At 44.5% G+C, this 22,791-nt stretch overlaps 1 protein-coding gene across 2 annotated transcripts in view; it reads right to left on the bottom strand.

The window, feature by feature from the left end:
• Positions 1-22,530, bottom strand: part of ADAM23 (ADAM metallopeptidase domain 23) — a 731,894-nt gene extending 709,364 nt beyond the window's left edge. For both annotated transcript variants that reach the window (XM_085648912.1, XM_085648913.1), the window contains exon 1: positions 22,010-22,530. In XM_085648912.1, the coding sequence (XP_085505038.1) occupies positions 22,010-22,142 (133 nt within the window). In that variant the 5' untranslated portion in view covers positions 22,143-22,530. The remainder of the gene's footprint in view (positions 1-22,009) is intronic.
• Between the last annotated feature and the right edge of the window lie 261 nt (positions 22,531-22,791).

Raw genomic sequence — 22,791 nt, 5'->3', positions numbered from 1 at the left:
TTTATCCTGGAGCATCCAAAGCTCATTCATCACAGCTGGAAGAGCTACATCTGTTCCACGGTGAGCTTCAAAGCCTGCCTGATGGTCATCAAGTGACAGGTACAGTAGGGTGGAAAAAAAGAGTGCACATGGGCGCCCCTTTGAATTAGTGTAGAAGCTTGTCAAACTGGGGGAATTCGGAAGCTGAGATACTAAAGAACGACCCAGATCAGCCCTCCCTGGATGTTTACACCCTGCGGCAGAAGATGGAATCTAAAACATTCTCCACCCCCCAGGCCCACCCGGCCCCGATTCTCAAACCATTTTGGGCACCCAAAATAAACTTAGGTGTACAAAATGACCCTTTGTAAACATACCTTTCCAATCCTTATGCAAGGAATCGGGACTGGCACAAATAGATATGCAAAGTGCATTTGAAAATCTTAGAATTCCAACAGTACAGCGGACTTCTGCATTGACATTTAGGGCCTCATGTAGGTAGCCAAATACCGGTCGGTAACGGCCGATTTTCGGTAATTATACCGTTACCGACCGGTATTTTGGCTTTTGAGATGTAGGGGGAGAATTTCTGTATTCGGAATTTACCGAATCGGTAAAATTACCGATTCGGTAAAATTACCGAATCGGTAATTTTACCGATTCGGTAAATTCCGAATACAGAAATGAGATGTAGGGGGACTGTGTGGTGTGTGTGGGGATTCGTTATTTACCACCAACTAATAGTTGGTGGTAAATGACGAATATGTGTGTAAATGCAATATTTTGCCCGTAGATGTGTGCAATGTGGCAGACACACATGCCCTCAGGGCATGTATGTGTGCCACATGTGCACACATGGCCGAATCAGGGGTGCAACAGGGTGTCAATGTGACACCCTGCCACCCTTGCATGTGCTCCCCCATTACCGAATCGGTATTTACCAATTCGGTAATGAGGCATACCTTCCCATCAATGGGAAGGTATGCCTCATTACCGAATCGGTAAATACCGATTCGGTAATTACCGAATGTTTCCGATTCGGTAATATTTACCGACCAATTACCTACATAGCATTTACCACTTCATAAATACCGAATCGGTATGATTCGGTATTTATGAAGTGGTAAATGCCAGCCCACCTACATAAGGCCCATAGAGTGTTAGGGAGGGGTGTGTGAACGTTTTTGTGTGGGCCCAAGCGCAAACGTAGGTACATACTGACAAACGTGTACGTTTGTGTCTATTATGTTATGTTATGTTAAAGGCATCTGATATGGCGCTGAACGAATCACACCATAAGGTGTATCTCGGCCCTAGCAACCATAGGCGACAAATGCATAATGCCCATTAAAATAACCATGTTTTCAGAAGTTTATTGAAGGTAGAATGATCTTGAATCATACAAATTTGCAAACAAAGCTAGTTCCAGTGGAACGGGGCAAGGTGAGAGAAAGATCTGCCACCAAATTTAGCAGAGTGAATGCGATGAGTTTTTAAAAGAACTTGGTTCGCTGATCTGAGCAAACCCATTGGCTGGTATAAGCTGAGTTTGATATACAGGTATGAGGGAAGCCGGGTAGTTAATGTTTTGTGTGTTAGATAGCACAGTTTGAAAATAGCCTCTTTTCTAATGGGGAGCCAACCATTTGTCCTCAAAATGGGAAGTGGGACAGGGTGGGCTGCAGATTTATCGAGCTGCAGTATTTTGCACCACCTGGAGTTTGATCAGCAGTGACTCGTTTGCTGCTACTAGCAGAGCATTCCTATAGTCAAGGCAAGTGGTGATCAGTGCCTAGACTCGGGTTTTTTTATGACACAGGGAGACATGGGAAGGTTTTATTGAGCAGTCGCAGAGTGGAAAAGCAGGTGCCACATATGGTGCTGATTTGGTTCTTCATAGAAACTGCCTGGCCTAGCTAGACACTAAGATTTTGTCCTACCACTTTGGGGTAACTGGCATTGCCTAATTTGCCAGGCCACCAATCTGCTGACCAATACTCCTGAGCCTTGCCAAAAAGCATTATAGCTGTTTTTTTGCCATTTAGTTGGAGACAGTTGTTAGTCATTCTATCGGTATTTTTCCTCATGCAGTCTGCAAACGTGCATACCCAAGAGAGATGATTAGTTGGGCATCATCTACATAAGGCATGATGTCAAAGCAACAGGGCCTGACTGCATGAGCAAGCGGGGCCATGTAGACATTAAATAATGTTGGGCTCAGGAAAGAACCCAATGCAACTCCTTTGTTAACCTGTAAAGAGCAAGAACATAAGGAGTCTAACCAGTGGCGTCACTAGGGTTGGTGTCACCCGGTGCGGGTAACTCATGGCATCACCCCCTCACGACTTACCGCATGGACCTCCTCCGCTCTGAGTCCGCCAGTGGACACAGTTGGCAAATAACGGGACCATACAGAATCCTTAGTAACGTTTGTAAATGTAGGTCGTATATTTACAAAATGTGCCTGTTAACAACAGTGTGATAACGACTCATTAATCAGGTTGTACAGTGGGCTACCTGCTAGTCAACAGTTTATTGGAATTTATAATATCGTAGGTATGGTACTTTGTACTGGTGTGGTGTTCCCACTATCCAGCAACATGATATATCAGTGGTCGAAGTGGGGGGAAAAAAGTAGGGGAACTGTGGGCGGAGAATCAGAGGGCGGGAATAACCCAAGGATTGGATCAGTGGGCGGAGCCAGAGGTGTGGCCAGAATGCGCAACATTTTTTGTATTTGTTTGGTTTCACTGCCCAGTTTTATCAACCAATGGATACACATGATTATTTAAGGTTATAATGAGTTATTGACAGTAAAATGTATTCACAAAGTGGGATATACTTCTAATCACAGAATGTCCCCAAATACGATAAAAAGCACAAGCCATTTGTCTCCGAGCCATGGAGTTTCTGTCATCAGCACTTCTCCCTTTTCCACAACAGCAGTTCAAACATGAATGGCTAAAAATCTTAGTTTGCAAATGTTTTCTAAATAATAATGGCTCTGCCATATTTGCCTCATAATGCAAGATCTGCAGCATGATCTGACCATTTAAACTAATAAATTGTTTGTAGCTCAAACGTATCAAAAGTTAATAAAAAATGTGACTTGTGTTGCTGCGGAGTAGATGGCAGTTAATAGCTCACTGTTCTATGTTAGGATTTTAACTTATAAACTGCAAGTAACAAAGGATCTCTCTGACAAAAGCAGCAGCCCACTGGCCTATTTACATTATGTGCACTTTGTGATCTGCATGGTACATTTTCTTTGCAGCAGGTACATTAACCCTCTGAGCTACCTTTCCATGAGTCAAATCTTCCATTAGACAAAATTCTGATCTGTCTCTAGGAAGAACATTAATCACCAGAGTCATCATGACATTTTTATTGTTACCGAAAATTGCTGGAGGCAGGAAAGAGGCAGCAAGCGCTTTTAAAACCATAATAGACTTGCAAAAATGATGCCTCCACCTAAAGTCAGCACCTGGTGTGGTCACACCGGTTGCACCGCCCTAGAGCTGGCCCTTCTCAAGGGTCCTGTGACCTCAGTGACAGGATCACTGTTGTTTCAGGGTGTGCTGCTTCATAGGCCTGCCCGCAAGACTGGAGGTGAACTTCAGTATGGACTGTGGTGGACAAGCCTTGAAGGTTAACCTACACTTGTCTTGCTAGGGTCCACCTGCTGGTGCTAAGACACCAGGGCTTCTAAGGTCTTGCGAAGCCTTCTTAGGTCTAGCATGGGATTGTGCTCTCTCAGGAGAGTGGTCTGGTGGACTGGTTATTAAGGCTGAACCTGGTTCCCCTGTTCCAAATTCAGCAGCTCTGGCCATAGTGCCACATCCTCTCCCCCACTGAACACCATACTGCCCCACTGACAAAAACACAGACTGCCTTCAACTACAACCCAATTGTTGCCAGCTATAAACACCTGGATAAGGCTCAATTTAAATTACGCACTGGGCAAGAGCAATATGTGGCCTACAAGTAAAAAGTGACAGCATCCTGGAAAAAGAAAACAATCATAGGGAATGCAAAATTTTGCAAACCATGTGAAATGTAAGCAGGAACAACATGCTTAACTTAACGCTTTTACACTCACTGTTCAGAAATCAGTGAGTGCTTTTGCCTGAAAAGTTAAGGACATGACAACAGGGCCCTGAATGGACCCATTTCAATGACCATTGCTTATATCCTTACAAAACTTAAGCAGTATGGTAAAAAAAGACAACATCCCTAGATGCAGAGCAGCAGTACAAATTTTGTTTTTCAATCCTCACATTGCAGTACCTCCAGGCATGGTGCACTAGTTCCAAGCCCTGGTAAAAAAAACACAAGAAAACAAAAATAGCGCTTCACTGGCAAACTCTGTAAAAGTGGCGCTAATGTGTTTGGGTGTGAATAAAATCAATCTGGCCAGTTTGCTACCGCTCTGTCTTACTTTATTTAGTTATTTATTTTGCATATTTTTAAACTTTTATTCCCGATGCTGCACTTTGGAATTAAATGTCAGAAAAATACGACATTGATTTTCCAGCAAAAGGGATTTTCTTTTTTGGATCCATTTCACAGGGGAGCAAATAAAAGAAAGGAGAGGAAAGAGAGTGAGAACCCCGTCTTGCAGCCACTGTTTTCAGTAAGAGAAGAACTGCCGGGCTAGCAGGCGAGAGGCCTCAGCTTGTACACAGAGCTGATGTGCCTGAAAGTCGTCTTCGCAGGCGTCCCGACAGCTCAAAAGATGGGCCCACAACTCGGTGATCAGAGGCAGGCAACCTCGCTCCGCACTGCCTTCGCCCTCCCCCTGCGCCCTGCTGGGTGTCACCCCATGTGAGGGTGTCACCCAGTGCGGACCGCACCCACCGCACCCCCATAGTGACGCCGCTGAGTCTAACAATGGTTTGGGTACGATTGCTAAGGAAGTCCCTGAGCCAATGTAGTGCTCTGCCACTTGTACCCGCATCATGCAGCCTCCAGATTAGAATAGAAAGCGAGACTGTGTTGAACGCTGCCAGCAGATCTAGCAGAACCAACATTGCCGGAATACTTGCATCCAATGAGAGTCTAATGGTGTCTGTGACTGCCACTAGTGTGGTTTCCATTCTGTGCATTACTCTAAAGCCTGATTGTGAGGAGTCTAAGATGTTATGCAACTCCAGATATGCAGCTAGTTGTTTGTTTATGTGGGACTCAATACCCTTACCTAGCAGAGGAAGTAGAGAGATGGGACAAAAATTGGAAAGAATGTCAGGGTTGGCATTAGATTTTTGTAAAATGAGAGTTATTTGCACTGACTTCCCTCATCAGGAAGAGAGGCCGGATCTACAGAGAGATTGAAAAGATCAGTGACTGCGGGCGCAAGACAGAGGCCTAAAGAGGAGGTTACTTTAGGAGAATAAACGTCACTGGGAAGCCAGATTTGACACCAGCAAGCATCGATTGAACCTGCTCCAATGAGCACGGCGCAACATTTTCTAACATGGCGGTGCTGCTGAGAGAAGCCACATTGAAGTCTATAGCCATATCTAGTTGGCTATGAGCAACAGGGAAGTTAGCATAGGTGGCCGCAATCTTATCTTCAAAGAAGTCTGAGAAAGAGTTACACACTTACCTCCTGCAGTTAGTTTCACACCCTGGGAAGACAAACGTGTAATTCGGTCTAAGGTAGGCAGAAGTGTGATTTCAAGGTGACAATGGGGAGTGAAAACCTCAGATTTGTAGTGGGTGCAGGGTAAGGGGTGTTGCACCGATGAGAAATATATTAATGAAAATACCTACATAGCAGTTAAATATGCAACTGCATATCTGAGTGAGATCTTGTATTCATTGTGCGACTCAAGGAAAGCAACAAATAAGTGACATTATTTTGATTACTCCTGGAATCCATGCAATTCTCATAAAGTCAGAAATCTAATACACAGTGACGAAGTTCAAACAATGCAATAAAGCAATTAGTGATAAAACAAGATGAATGAAAATGATTTGAAAAGACTTGTCCATTCAACATCACAAGGAGAATCTGGGAGGCTCAGGGCTCACGGCCATGTCTACCCTAGGCCAGGTATCAAATCTCCCTCAAGGGTGACAGCCATGATGACAAGTGAGCTATCTCTCATCTTCCTTAGTCCAACTCCATGCATAATTACAGCTACAAATTGACGCCAGCAAGTTACGAGGAGTATCACACACATCGCCAAAACACTTCTCCCACTTGCAGTCACCACACCATCCAACCAATCACAAGTAAACCCCTTAAACCTAGGCGTTATGTATCTTGCTCCTCTTCACTCCACTGCACAGGCAGGTGCCGCGACATATAACACAGTAAGAGCACAACTGTGCTCACTATGAACTACATTGACACCCTTCTCACAGAGGCCAGACGTCAGACTCGCACTATGCCTAACATGCACTACGCTCGGAGTAGCGAGCTACCCTTCTGCAAAGTGCACTCGTGTTTTGTCAAGGGTACAAAGCGCTGTGTAAATGAAATAATGACAATCAATGAAGAAACAAAAGGGCGACATGAGAATTCTCAAACCAAGGCAACTTGATTGAGGGTGGATGGACTTAGGTACATAATTTGATATATACTATATACAAAAATCGGGCTGTTCAAGTGAACTTGAAAAGTTCTGCCGAAAATGTACGGATGCAATTTAGAATACAACTGCTGGAGGCAATGTGAAGGCACTGAACAAAAGGAGAAGGGAGGGAGAGCGAAAAATATGTACAGATGTTATGAAGTGCAGGAGAAGGTGTACAATGAAGAAAAGAGGAAAGCGAAGTGTCTAGTGGCAGAAAGAATAAGTTCCAAATAATAAATCAAAGAAATGCTGGAAAGATGGGAGCACTTGCAATAGGACACGTGCACTGACTTTTCATAACTTCAGAATAACAGTATGTTTATGTTTTCTATTTGAATTGTGTATTGTTAGACTTCATACAAAAAGATCAATTACATGAAGATAATTAAACTATATATAAATTGAGGTGCAAAACTGAAAATATCATGTGCTTTGGATGAGCCACCCACGCATCAAGAAACATATTGTATGTAGTTTTAAAGTACAGAGTATATCTATATGTGGTATGGCAAAGCTGTTGTCTATGCACTGTCTACCATACATTTAATCTGTGCTTTGCGTGTGGTATCCTGTGACATACACACATTAGGGAGTATTATTTCTGAGTCAAATGGGACAGCTGCTGTATATTCAAGGCATGAATACTTCTTATGATATTATTATTATTATTATTATTAGCGGATTTGTACAGCGCATAGCTGCCACAGCGACGGGGCGTCCCAGCGCTACACAAAACACCAGTAATTAGTGGCAACACAGGACAAGGAGAGAAAGTTGCGCCGGGAAGAGCCAGGTCTTTATGGCTTTCCGCTAAAACTTTAAAAGAACGGCCACCAGCTCTGGCTATTAGGACTCTGGGGTTACATGCCAACCCTTGGTCAGCTGACCGCAAGAGACGGCTAGGAACATACGGTGTTAGCAAGTCTGCTAGGACCGGAGTAGCTTGTTGAGTCAAGATTTTGTGAGCAACACATAGTGTCTTGAACTGGATTCTTTTTTCTACTGGTAGCCAGTGTAGCTTAGGTAAAAACTTAGACACTGAACATGATTTTGGAAGCGCCAGCAGAGTACGGGCTGCTGCGTTTTGTATTCTCTGACGGCGCTGAAGACAGGATATGTTAGCACCCAGATATAGGGAGTTGCCATAATCCACTCTGGATAAAATCGTAGCCTGTAGAATAGTCTGCAGGATTTTGGGCTCAAAGAAGCCAAGCAGAGGTTTTAGCCCTCTCAGGAGCCCAAAGCAGGTCCCTGCGACTAATTTAGATTGAGCGTCAAAAGAAAGATCTCTATCGATCCAAAAGCCCAGGTTCTTGACTGCCTCCTTGGGCAGGGGTGCTGGTTTTAATTGGTCTGGCCACCATTGCTCTGACCACATATTGCTGTCTCTCCCGAACAGCAGAATTTCCGACTTACTGGCATTTAGCTGTAGGCAGTTTGTTGTCATCCAATTAGCGATTGCCAACATATCCTCCTTAAATTTGATAAGATTATTTTTACAATTCTTGGAAAAGGTGATGACTAATTGGGTGTCGCCAGCGTAGGACACCAAAGAGAGCCCTCTACTTTTTGCCACCACTGCCAAGGGTTGTACATAGATGTTAAAGAGCACAGGGCTCAGTATTGATCCTTGCGCAACCCCATGTCTGATCGCCCACTCCTGGGAGTGGGAAGGTGGCACTGTGACCTAGAAAATTCTACCCTCCAGGAAAAAGCAAAACAAGGCCAAGGCCAAACCCCCAATCCCTATTGCCTGTAACCTGCACAGTAATATTTCATGAGAGACAGTGTCAAAAGCGGCACTTAAATCCAAAAGAATTAAGGCCGCGGAATTTCCATCATCTAAGCTACTACGAATTTCCTCAATCACTGCTAACAGAGCCAACTAGGTACTGTGACGGGCTCTGAAGCCATTTTGCGAAGTGTCCAGGGTTGCATTTTTCTCTATAAACTCTGTCAGGATAGTATTGACATGGGATTCAGTAGCCTTGGCTAGAAAAGGGAGATGAGAAATGGGGCGATAATTACCCGGTTCGGATGGATCTAACAATACTTTCTTCAAAAGAGGTATCACTTTAGCGTGCTTTCAGGCTGATGGTAAAAGCGCTGAGGTCAGAGATAGATTAATCAGTTCCCTGGCCACTAGTAAAATGGGGTTGCGAAATTGACAGAATTGAGCTGGTCTCAAAGAATCAGCTGGAGAGTCCGATTTGATTTTCGAACAGAGAGACTCAGTCTCAATAAGGGATAGTTGGGGGAAGGAACACAGTGTTTTATCCGTGATGGGTCCCCTGTCCTTATGCCCTTCCCTTTGGTCAATATTGGTAGTGACCGGGGGAAAGCTTTTATACATTTTATCCACCTTGTGTACAAAGTATCCAGCCAATTCGTGGCACTGATTGTTAGAAGTGACAGGTGAGTCAACTTTCAAGTTTACACCTTTCATAACTTTAAGAAGGGAGAAAATCGTTTTGGGGGGGGTTGTCACTCTCCGACATTTTACCAGCGATATACTCCGCTCTGGCTCTCTGGACCAGCTTATGGTATGCTTTAATAGATTTACGGTATTTATTTTTTGCTTCTGTACCAAACGCACGCCTCCAGGCCCGCTCAAGTTGTTTACATTTTTCTTTGCTTTAATCAGGGATTCGTTGAACCAAGGGTTCGACTGGCCTGTTTTTTGTTTAACGCTAAGTTTGGCAGGAATATAGCTGTCCAAAGCTTGAGTCAGCCAATCCTGAAAGCGTGTATTAGCTAACTCTATATTTAATGGCAGCTGTGGAGTATGGTTTGACAGTAAATCAGAGAATTTATTAACCTCTAATTTGTGCCAAGGCCGTTTAGACACCGATAGCGGACGGTTTGGCGCTGGCTTGCCTTGCCAGTAAAGAGATAAAGGGACAAGAAAGTGGTCCATCCAGGCCATAGGGATCGGAGGCTCCGTTTTTAAAAAGCCTAGGTTGGAGAATATGGGGTCCAGCAAGTGACCAGCTGTATGTGTAGTATTAGAAACCCATTGTGTTAACTGACATGCCTCTAGATCTGCTAAAAGATTGTCAATGCCCGTCTTGCCGCTATCTTCTAGATGTAAGTTAAGGTCTCCTAAGATGGTAACATTTGCTGCCTTACTAGCGAGCAGAATAACTTTATTCACTAATTCTTCCCTAAAGACTTTAGATGGTCCTGGTGGTTGGTAAATAAGCAGTCCCGAAACTGTAAGGTTATAGTTAAGGGTGATTTTAAAGAGTGCGCTTTCGCAGTCCGGGATGTTCTCCTTCATGAAGCTGCAAGAATACAGCTCCTTGTAGATTAATGCAATTCCTCCACCTCTATTTCCGGTTCTGTTAAGTTGTTTCATAATATAGCCTTGGAGGAGTGCTAGCCAAGATTCTGTAACAGAATCCTGTGTCAGGTTTCTGTTAGGAATAATACGTCCGGAGACTCTTTGGTTAATAGATCAAAAATCTCGGCATGATGTTTCGTCAGAGACCGACAGTTCAGGTTGAAAAACCTGAACTCTATGGAGTTGGGTGGAGATATGGCCGTCCTATATGTCTCCCTTTTGCACTCATAAGAGGTGTAATCATGATTTGACAGGCTTTCTTGTTGGGTTAATCCTTTGTTTAATTGTACGTTTCAATCCATTAATTATTCATGGTTAAATCGTTGAAGAAAACTTTCATTATTTTCCAAAAAACGTATAACTTGATGCATTTTTGTACTGCCCAATGCCTTTCGGGCTTATGAGCCCTTCATCAGGGGCTGTTCAAGCTGAAAATGAGGAAACAGGAAATCAGGAAGTCTGTGTTATGTTCATGATCACAGAGTTATCGATTGTTTTTAAGGGTGAATGAAGGTGGGTAATCTCCGTGGTAAAAGGCATGCTAGTATGTAGAGGTGGATAGGTGTGGGATGAGATAACGCCTAAAAGAAACCACCGGGTGGAAAACGTGTAAAAGCGTACACCCAAGGAATTGAGGAAACTGTGAAAACTAATCTAGGTTGTGTCCCAACACACGTGTATTTAAAGAAAAAAAGGAATAGCCAACAAGAAAGCCTGTCGAATCATTATTACACCTCCTATGAGTGCAAAAGGGAGACACTCCTCACTTGTAAGGATTGCAGTCAATACTTCATTACATCCTCACGCACAGGAGGATTCACCCAATTGCACCACTGACCTATTCACCAGTGGGATCCTCTCTCACCTAGGAGTGCGATAATCTGTCTTATTTACCATGTCCTATATGTCTGACACCTATGCAGCGCCTATAGTGCTACACATATATATGGTTTAGTGTAACTGTAATCTATGCATGGTGTAGCATTCATATTTTCTGCACAAGTTCAAATATAATATGTCTTATCATATAGCAGGATCTAGGTGATGTATATGTTTAATATGATACAGCTGTTACCTATACTAGGGGCAATATAGATGTTTATCTGCATGGGGTGGATTTACTTGTATCTGATCATGCAATGGATGTTGGATATATATGGGTTGCTCCAAAACAATGAGCGAATAATCTAGTAGACGTAGCATCCTCCAGAATCGATCCAGGCAGGAGAGATTGTCCAAGAACATTCATCTCCATCTTGCCACAGTTCATTGTGAGAGCATGGGAATCTGTCCAGTTGGCCACAGGAGAAGGGAGGCCTTAGAAGATGGCCGTCTGATAGAAGTGTCACCATTCAACTGACTTATAACCTGGATGCCATCAGCAAATGTGGCTCCAAAAGAATGTAGAGGCTAAGCCAAAAGGGTCACCTGTACATTAAACAATGTGGATCTAAGTGCTGAGCCCTGTGACACTGCACGGTCAGTGCTTTACACTCTGACTTGAAAAGGGGAAAAGAAACAACTTGAAAGGGCTTGGCCAAGAATAAACCTAGTTAAAAGCCTGATCCCTCATTTCAGCCTCCCAAAAGCATTTATGGTAAATGGCGAGAGAGCTCATATCGATATCATAAACGTATAGGCAACTATAGATGGTATGTATAAGCCATGCTGTCACCCTGTGGTTAGAGTGTGGCCAGTGTTAAATAGCAATACATAAAATAAATAAAAAACATGCATGGTTTTATAAAGTTTTATATAGTATCCTATAAGGGCCTGTTAAATTTTCAATATGTAAATCGCTATACCTTCTAAATGGGTTTGCTATTTCTATACTGTCTACATCCACATAATAAAAACACATGCTGATTTGAGGTCTGGCATTCGCCAAGGCCTTTTGAATCTACTAAAATTAGTATAACAAACTTACATATAGGGGCTTTCACCCACCTCTCTTCATCCATTGGACTGTTGTTGTGTCATTCATATTTTGCTTCTACTCACTACAGCATGCAGCATTGGGAAGTGAAACAGCCTACTTAATCCACTGGTTAATTTCACTTTGAGTGACTGCATTTTACTCTCTCATACGGAGCACATCCGCACACACGCTAGCCCCCTGCATGGCCAGTCATTTTTTTTGCTTCATAATTACTTTAGTGTGATGTTTGTGTTTAGAGCCTGATGTGATAGCAGGACGTTTCTGATGCACTTTTCGACTTTATCAGATCACATCTCCTGCCAATGCTGTTGGAAATTTCTTTTGAATTTTTGTGCTTTTCTTGCTGCTGCTATTACTGAACATAGCTGATTTGGTCCATTTGAAACTGTTCTGTATTAAGTTATATTCTTTTTTGGGTGTTTCTGTTCTCTTTCCTTCTTTATTTAGTTCTTTCCTTTTTCTCTTTTCCTCTTTCTTGCCTTCTTTCAATTTTGCCTTGCTTCATTCTTTTTCTATTTCTCTTTTCTTCTCTTTTGTCTTTCTAATTCTTTATATTTCCTTCTTTCTCTCTTGCTTTTTCTTTCTTTATTTTTCTTACCTACTTTCATTTTTTGCCTTCTTTCATTATTACTTTTTTCATTCCTTTTTTCTTTCTGTCTTTCTTTTTTCTTTTTCTTTCTCCTTTTCTTTCTTTCCATCCTTCTTTCTTTTGACTTTCTTTCTTTTTTCTTTCTGTCTTCTCTTATCTTTATTACCTTCTCGCCTTCTTTTTTCTTTCCTTCTCTTTTTTCCTTGTCTTTTCGCCTCTCTATCTTTTTTCTCACTTACTCTCCTTCTTCTTTCTTTTTCTTTCCTTCGCTTTCTTTCTTCTTTGCTTCCTTTTTTCTTTTCTTCTCTTCTTTGTCTTTTTCTTTTCTTTTATTTCCTTTTCTCTTTCTTTTTCTCTTTACATCCTTACTTCTTTCCTTCCCCCTTTCCTTCTTTATTCATTTCTTTCTTTCTCAAAGACAAGGGGCTTGCAGCCAATACCAGACTGATAGGATTTTGAGGTCTGTATTAGCCAAGGCATTTTGGTTTCAGTAAAATTATATGTATAATATAGGGGTTTCCACCAGACTTAATGCATTAGTCTGTAGATGATGAAGAATAAAATATGCAACTTGTGCATTTGTCTGTTAGGTGAATTTTACCTTCTATGTCTGAACTTAAGTATCCCATAGTTACATCTATATTGTGTATTCACTGAAAAAACCATAGGTTTCAGGAACGTTATAGTTAGTTGGACATTTCACTCAAACAAAACCACAGAAATTCCACTGTTATAGTTAGTTCAGCTTACTATAACTCGCGCCCCCGCAATGCACTGCTGATGATGTCACATATTACATCATTCATGACATGGTCAGTGACATCACTGATGAAATCAACTGATGACATCTCAAATGACATCACTGATGACATCACTGATAACATCATCCAGTGACTGTGTGTTTCTGTAAAGTTTAAATATGTTTTATATATATGCCATGGTGTATTGAAGAATGAGTGGGTGTATAAGTGTCTGGATGAAGGATTTAGTAGGTGCGTGACTGACTGTATAAGTGAGTGATTAAATGTGTCTTACTGAATGCATGGGTTAGTGACTAAACTGTCTGAATGTGTGCATCAGTATGTCTGTTGTGTACGCTGCTGCATGTGTTGGTCAGTAGCTACATGAGTGTCTATATGGGTTATTGATTGGTTGCCTGAGTATTTGTATGGGAGACTGAGTGTGTGTGTGGGTGGGTGGGAGGTGTGTGACTCTGTGCATAGATATGTGAGTGGTTGATTCACTGGGTGTATGGGTTCACGAGTGCATGTGTAAACTTCTGTATGGGCAGGTGAGTGTGTGTATGGGTGTGCTGGTGAGAGATTGGATGTCTCAGTGTACATGTCCAAGTAACTACATATGTAAAAGGTAATGTATGTCAGAGTTGGAGTATATAAATGACTATACATGAGAGTCAATGATTGTGAGAGTGGCTGTATGGATGAGTGTGTACTTGTATCAGTGATTGTATAAGAGAGTAAGTATGTGTTAGTATATGTTTGAATAAGTGAGGTGGTGTGTGTATATAACAGTATAGGTGAGGAAATGGGAGTGTGATTGATTCTTTGCATGACTGACTAGGTGTGTGAGTAACTCCATGGATAAGTGGCGGTGTGTGAGTGTCTGTATAGGTGTTTGAGTGCATATGATAGTGTTGTATTGATGGGTGACTGTATGTATGAGTGATTGTATGGGTGAATGAGTGGATGTGTGTGTAGACCTAGGAATCAGTGAGTGTGTATGTTGTAACTGGTATTTGTGTGTCGATGGTTTCGAGAATGGTAGTCTGTATTTTACAGTGGGTTTATCAAAGGTTATATTAGAGTGTGAGGAAGTGCATCAGATTTTGACATGGATGATGTCATCAGTGATGTCACTGACCATGTCATGAATGATGTAATATGTGACGCCATCAGCAGTGCATTGCGGGGGCGCGAGTTATAGTTAGCTGAACTACCTATAATAGGGGAATTTCTATGGTTTTGTACGAGTGAAATGTCCAACTAATTATAACGTCCCTGAAACCTATGGTTTTTTCCGTGAATTTCTAAGGTTTTTTTAAATGCTAATTTCTAACTTTAACGTGCCTGAAACCTATGGTTTTTTCAGTGAATTTCAATGTTTTTTAAATGCGAATTTCTAACTATAACGTGCCTGAAACCTATGGTTTTCTCAGTGAATTTCAAAGTTTTTTTAAATGCTAATTTCTAACTATGCCTACAAAGTTAGGACATGTGAAGAAAGAGGAAGAAAAGCGCAGAAATAAGCAAGACAAATGCAGAAAGAGGCAACAGAAGTCCTGAAAGACGAAGAAAAGTGCAGGAAGAAGTAAGAGATGTGCAGAAAGAACCAACAGAGGAGCAGAAAGTCCTCCTTTGCCCCCAACTTTTTACTGACGGGTACTGGTGGTAATTGACTCTGAATAACCAGGACCGGAGCCAGTGCTATGCTAAAAGACTCTTAGAATACAGTGAAAACACCTACACTAAGGGAACAATATGCGTTGGGGTACCCCTGTAATTAGCATGACCTCCTCTATATTTGCCATGAGTTAGTGCCTGGGTCATTGCATGAGTACATGAGTAGTGACTGGATGATTAGAGTACTGCAAGGACAGTGCATGGTGAATTTAGAAGTGCCTGGGTTTTGGCGGAGTGATTGGATAAGTACATGGTGCACGCTGGGTGATTGGAGGAGTGCATGGGTAGTGACAGAGCGATGGCTGGACTGTATGGGTACTGCTCAGGGTATTGTAGCAGTGCATGAGCTAGTGCATGGGTCATTGCATGAGTGCATGGGTAGTGACTGGATGATTAGAGTGCTGCAAGGAGAGTGCATGGTGAATTTATAAGTGCTTGGGTTTTTAGCGGAGAGATTGCATAAGTACACACATGTCACCCGCCCCCTCCCATCACCACTGTGCAAATGCGCCCCTTGGCGGGTTTTAAGTTAGGGGATTAATTCCCATTGAATCCTGAGGGTCCCTGGGGGCCAACTAGCCCACCAGGTACCTCCAGTAAGCACCACAGAGCTGCGTTGCAGAGAGGTGGTCAGAGGCCACGCCCCTTTTTACACCTTTCTGCAACGCAACTCTGTGGCGCTTACTGGACGTACCTGGTGGGCTAGTTGGTCCCCAGGGGCCCTCAGGATTGAAGGGGAATTATTTCCCCAACTTAAAACGCGCCATAGAGTGTGTTTGCACACGTCACCTCAGGCCCCGTCCCCTCCCTTCCCCACTGTGTAAACACGCCCTGTGGCCGTTTTTTCAGTTGGGAGATTAAGTCCCCTTGAATCCTGAGGGTCCCTAGGGGCAAAATAGCCCACTAGGTACATCCAGTAAGCGCCATTGCAGAGAGGTGTAAAAGGGGCACGGCCTGCACCACCTCTCTGCAACGCAGAGCAGTGGCGCTTACTGGAAGCACCTGGTGGGCTAGTTGGCCCCCAGGGTCCCTCAGGATTGAAAGGGAATTATTTCCACAACTTAAAAGGCACCACAGGGCGTGTTTGCACACGTCACCTCAGGCCCCGTCCCCTCCCTTCACCACTGTGTAAACGTGCCCTATGGCCGTTCTAAGTTGAGAGATTAAGTCCCCTTGAATCCTAAGGGTCCCTAGGGTCAAACTAACCCACTAGGTACCTCCAGTAAGCGCCACAGAGCTGCATTGAAGAGAGGTGTAAAAAGGGGCGTGGTCTCTGAACACCTCTCTGCAACGCAGCTCCCTGGCGCATGCTATAGGTGCCTGGTGGGCTAGTTTGCCCCCAGGGACCATCAGGATTGAAGGGGAATCCCCAAATTTACAATGTGCCAGGGGGTGCGTTTGCACACTTGCTATGTCTGGCCATGCCCCCTCCCTGCACCACTGTGCAAACGCGCCCCCTGGTGAGTTGTAAATTGTGGGATTAATTCCCCTTGAACCCTGAGGGTCCCTGAGGGCCAACTAGCCCACCAGGTACCTCCAGTAAGCGCCACAGAGCTGCATTGCAGAGAGGTGTAAAAAGGGGCATGGACTCTGAACATCTCTCTGCAACTCAGCTCCCTGGCGCATACTGGAGGTTCCTGGTGGTCTAGTTGGCCCCCAGGGACCCTTAGTATTCAAGCGAAATTAGTTCCCCAAGTTACAACGCACCAGAGGGCGCGTTTGCTGAGTGCTGCAAGGAGGGGACGGGGCCTAGCCGCGATGCCAGCTTTTAAAAATAAAAATTAAGAAGGGGGGGCTGTGTGGCCCCCCTTCTCTTGCCTTTTTTTGGACCCTGGGGACACCATCCTCTGGGGCCTAGCCATCCATTTTTTGGGGGGAGGGGGGCCATGTGGCCCCCTCCTCAGGCCAAATAAGGTGCCGGGGACCCCATCCCCCGGGGCATGGCCTCTGTTTTTTTTAAATTATTATACACAGGGAGGGGGGCTGTGTGGCCCTCCTCCTGGGCCACTTCTGGCCCCGGGGACCTCATCCCCTGGGACCTGGCCTCTTCGTTGGGGACCATGGGGGTAGCCCCAATTCCCCCACAGTCCCGCCAGCTCCCCGCCTCCTGCGGGAGCCGGCATTGCTTTTCCACACGGGGAGCAGCTGACATTCAACTCCCCTTGTGGAAAAGCAATGTGGTTTGAATTTTGTAAGCAAGAGCAGGAAATCTGCTCACGCTTATGAAATCCAAACCACAGTTTGCTATGACAGGGCGGGAGCCGCACAGCTCCTGCCATGCCATAGCAAACAGCAGTGTCCCGGGGTGGACACCCCGGGACACTGCAGGAGCCGACCCTGGACAGTGGCGGTCCCCAGGGCCATGGAGGGCTCCAGGTAGAGGGACGCATGGTCCCCCTCCCAACGTTTGCAAAGTCCCAGGGAATGGTGGTCCCCGATGCTCGGGGGTCTGTAACGGACCCCCACATTTGCATCATAGTGCCATGGGGAGATGGCAGTCCCCGGGGCATGTGGGGGGGCTTGAGCCCCCCACACAGGTTTAATTATTTATTTAAAAAGCCCCGGGGTGGTGGTCCCTGGGGCTGCGGGGGGCACTGCGTGCCCCCCGCAACACTTAAATCAAACCCCGGGGAGGTGGCGGTCCCCGGGCAGTGTGGGGGGGATTGGTGCCCCCACACATTTTTTCAGTGCCCCCAGGACCTAGCCCACCCGGGGGCTTTAATACAGCGTGCCCACGCTTCCTTTTTTTAAATGCTTTTTGTGCCCTGGGGGTCCTTGTGGGACCCCCTGAGCAGGCCTAGGTGGCCAGGATGTTTCTACCCTGCCCCCTTTTCTTGTTTTTCACGTTTGTTTTTCTCTTTTCTTGTGACAGTTCTACCGAGTCAAAAGATGGCTGCCAATACTTCCTGGTTTGGAGTGTTGACAGCCAATTAGAATAAAGCTTGTGGTAAGGAAGGTGCGTGGATCCACTGCGCCTCTAGATTTCAATATTTTTTTTATTTATTTCTCAGCAACTACTGAACAGATTTACACCATTTAAAAAAAGGTCGCTTTCTGAACCAATCTCTACCTTTTTGCCAAATTTGGGGTAATTCTGTTCAGCAGTTCGGGCTGTACCCTGTCTCAAAATTAACTATGGAAATTAACATGGGGAAAATGCGTTTTGGGACCCCCCTTTTTTCTCAGCCCCCGCTTGACGAATCACTCCCAAACTTTCGGGATAGGAGCTGACCTGGATAGACCTTTTTTGGGGAGAATTTCGCAAAGATTCGTCAAACGACGCCAAAGTTATCAGCAAAACAAAAAATGCTTTTCCTAAGGAAACTAGGTTCTAACTATAACTACCTACTGGCGACCGCCAGTAGGTAATATATTATGTATTGTTAGACAGTTGTGATCATCTGATTTTTACTTTTCCCTTATAAAGCGGACATGTGTTATAATGTACTCTTATTGTTTCTATGTGGTTACCTTCACTGAAAACCTCACACTTGAATTTAGTAAATGTATATATGTGTGTGTGTGTGTGTGTGTGTGACCAAGACCCTGTGAAGGGTCGAAACACATCTTTCTTTGACAAATAAACCAACCAGTTCCCTTCATTGCCAGGGAGTACGATGCTAATGTGTGTTTTTTAAGTCCAAAGTACATTTTTTTTGCCTGTAGCAAAAAATAAATTGTAATGGCTCGGCATATTCCCAAACAATAACGTTTTTCAAAAACCATGACAAAACATATCATTAATTGCCAGAAGGCTAGCGACCAACGCCAGACCTAGTGGCTTTGCCAATGCTTGTTAAAATGTGGATGCACTGAAACCCCTTACTTATGTATGCAGATTTATAGGCAAAAGTCCGTATTTGTCCATCTTTCAATTTATATATAGACATGATATACGGAATTTAGTACCCCGCCGTACATTATGAGGCTATTGGAAGCCACCGAGCAGTTGTGAGACCATATAGAGTTAATGTGTAGGTGAATTGTAATATCATTTTAAAGTACAGTACATGGTATTTTAACTGTTATAATACACGGTCATACATTCACCCTTCCCACAAAATGTTGAAATTATTGGTGTCTTGCACTTTTTTATAAAAGGGATAGTATGGTTACAGACATGAAAAATAAAAGTGAAATCTGTTGTGCAAACCTAACAGAAAAAAACCACAGTTAATAATTTGTTGCAAAAATATATTACAATAAGCTTAATGTAAGTCAATTATAGAAAATTATGTATTATAAAAAGTGTAGAAACATGCAGCTAGAGTCTCTTTTCCCTATAATTTCTCATAGCATGCAAAACCTTTCTGATGATGACTACCCTTTTTAAAAAAAAAAAAGCAGGACAGCGAAAAACCAGCTCTCATCACAACTCAGCTGTAATAAGTTATTACAGGTGGGCAGCTACGTAATTCCGTTGTTACAGGTGCTTAGAGATGTCACATCTCAACTGTCATATTGCAATTAGGGACCTTTTTTACAGTGATTACTGCCTCCTATATATTGTACTCCATTATGCACATGAAACATTGACTGACCTTGTATGCTGTATGTTATATATGTGCACAATGTACATGTTGGAGACACAGGCTATATCCTATGCACGTTCATGCTGTTCCTCGCATTGCACATTCCATACCTCTTCATGCCTATACAATGTCTCCTATGCTTTAGTGCTAGAGGTCAGACTTGTCAATGTCATATTTTCTATATGCTCTTGCTATATCACTTCCTTTAGCCAAAAACCAGCGGTCATGTATGTTCAAGCTATATCCCCCATATACGCATGATATTACTCCTATATGCTAATGTCATTGTGCCCATATTGTGCTACTACCTATCCTACTTGCACATGCTAGGGTCCAAATATGCTATAGTTCCTGTATCTGTATTCTTACCACCAAAATATAGTGAATGACTCAGGAGACCAGAAGACGTGAGAGATGTATTCAAGAATAATCCTACAATTGTGCTTCTCTGCCAGGAAGTCCCACTCCGACTAACATGAACTTTGGGGCCAATGCCTGCGCGCTAAGCGGAACAGGAAACACATAGGTATGAGTGGTAGACAAGCTAGGTGAGTAAAACAAGACTTTATGTAGGTAAGCGAAGTACTACACACACCTCCTACCTGAACAGTGCATGACTTCTATATGTTCCAGGTATATTGCATGAATCGCCTGTGCATTAATGCTAAATCGTCTACAAGTTCATATTCTATATGTAATAAGCTCAAACTATAGCCACTATATACCTAGGCTAGGGCCCCTACATGGTCATGCTACATCTCCCAACAAGGCCCCAAGTGAGAGACTGCTCCTTGTAGCTGAGACCTCCAAAAGAGAGACTGTTCATTGTAGCTGAGGCCCCAAGTGAGAGACTGCTCCTTGTAGCTGAGGCCCCAAGAGAGAGACTGCTCCTTGTAGCTGAGGCCCCAAGCGAGAGACTGCTCCTTGTAGCTGAGACCCCCAAACGAGAGACTTCTCCTTGTAGCTGAGACCCCCAAGCGAGAGACTGCTCCTTGTAGCTGAGGCGCCAATCGAGAGACCACTCCACGAGTCTGAGACCCCAAGCGATGGACTGCTCTACGAGTCTGAGACCCCAAGCTATGGACTTCTCCACGAGTCTGAGACCCCAAGCGATGGACTTCTCCACGAGTCTGAGACCCCAAGCGATGGACTTCTCCACGAGTCTGAGACCCCAAGCGACGGACTTCACGAGTCTGAGACCCCAAGCGATGGACTGCTCCTCGCAGCTGACACAGTTGACCTACTCATCCACAAAGACAACTCTGCACGGGCTTGGAGGGCAGGCCGTAGGACCCACCTGCTTACGAAACTCAACACCCACATCTACTGCACACTACCCACTCTCACCTGGGCCAAGGCTGTGTCTAAGGAAACCAACCTTGGAAGACCCTTGAAAGAAAACCTGCAATCCCAGACAGGTGCTGCATTGAAGAGCCCTTCGAGGTCAAGTAACAGGTGACTGTACGCTATATCATGACCACATAATACAACATACACAGCTCCCATATTTGACATTCTGCATATAAATAGCATTCCGTTCATGTATACATATGCTGCATCACCTATGCGCACATGGCCTATTTCTATTTGAATATTCTATCGTTGCAGTATGATGTGTTTGTTATAGACGTGATTGCTTAGCCATATCTGTTATGTTGACATTCTGTGAACCCTATATGGTCATGTTGAAGTTCCCACATACACTTTCTGTGGGTACTGTTTGATCCAGCAGAGGCTCTTCAACGTACATGTTGTGGATTCTTCGTGGCCATGTTTTTTCAAACATATTCCTAATGTAAAGTATACATGTACCTGTTTAAGGCCACGATGTGATCACACGTTATCTCATATATAGTCATTTCTTGTATTGTATCTATGCATGTAACTCACATATACTCATATTAGATCTCCAAAGACCACATACTCCTATAGCAGCATTCTGTAGCTTCCATAAGACTCCACCACAGATTTTATTTTCTAATGATGTCTGCCCAGCTACTCAGTTATTTGTTGAGGTTGTTATTCCTTAGGTCCTAGAATGCCAAACTATTGCTCCTATGTACACATGGTATATGTCCTGGATGTTCATGTTACATCCCCCATATGATACTGATGTCATTGTGCGTGAGCTTGCCAAGAACCTATATTTGTATGCTACGTTTGTGTGATAAGATTCTATTTAGGGTCAATATGGCTTTCGTGTGATTGTGCTGAAGCTCTCTTATGTCATGATATAGATCATATTTGCACATCATATACCAATGCCATACTTTAGAGTGTACGCTATAAAAAATGTAACTCATCATGTAATGTTCATACTGTGATTCAATTTACACATGCTACGCCTTATATATGCTAATATTAGCTTCCATGTGTAAACATCATACGATTTTATATACATCTCTCTGAGATAGCTAGCTAGACAGACAGACAGACAGATAGTTGCAGATTCCATATGGTCGTCTGTTTTATATGCACCTACTGCACTAGCTGCATGGTCTTTCCTCGGCCCCTAGATGTTGGCACTGCAACTCCCATACGCTCATGCTATGATTCTGCATGCACACGCTATACACACCATGCACGCGATGCTTGATAGACGCAGCGGACAGAAATTGGTACCCACCGGTGTTTGCTGCAGAGGCCCCCCAGGCCCGGGGTACGAAGGACAGGAGCAGGCTGCAAAGCAAGAGAGGATACGGAAGGGGGCCCGGAGGTGGGCTAGGCGGCCGCCGGGGGTTGCTGGCTGCCGGCCTCATGGCTCATCGCTCCCGGGCGGGGGGCGCTGTCTATGCGGCAGGGTGCGGGGTAGGTGGGCCGGTGTGGGTGCGGCTGCTGCTGTAGTCACAGTTCTCGAGCCGTCCGCGGCATGGTGCTCCTCTGCCCGCCTGCCGCAGGGGCTATCTAGGTGCCATCACCGGGGCCCGTTCGCAAACCGCACCGCCTTCTGCAGTCCCGCCACCGCCTGCTGCATCCTCCGCCTTCTCAGGAGGTGATGCTGGTATGCTGCTCCTGCTACACTGGCTCTAATTGGTGGGATCTGGCCCGTCCCTCGCCCTCTGCTGGTGCTGAGTCTGCCCTCCCAGCTTTAGGTATCCCTCCCACTGCTGCTGTCTATGTTGCCGAGACTGCCCTCCTGGTGCTGGGAAACCCTCCTATCTCCGCGCACCCGGCGTTGGGCATCCCTCCCGCTGCCGCTGTCTATGGTGCTGCTATCCCATCACCTGCAATCCCTCCCTTCTGGCTGTCTCCAATACTGACTGGTGCCGCTCTCGCGGCCCCTCCCACTGCTGCTGTCTCTGGTGCTGATGCCGTTCCACACGCTCGAGCAGTCTCCTCCCTAGTGCAGCTTTCTCTTAGTCTAGCAGCCGAGGCAGGTCTAGTGCCGCCCTACCAGTAGTACCGCTG

This window comes from Triturus cristatus, chromosome 3_2, assembly GCF_964204655.1.
Source record: "Triturus cristatus chromosome 3_2, aTriCri1.1, whole genome shotgun sequence".
In the NCBI taxonomy this organism is placed as follows: domain Eukaryota; kingdom Metazoa; phylum Chordata; class Amphibia; order Caudata; family Salamandridae; genus Triturus; species Triturus cristatus.
Note: the sequence above shows the minus strand (reverse complement) of the source record. Positions and strands in the feature narration are given on the sequence as shown.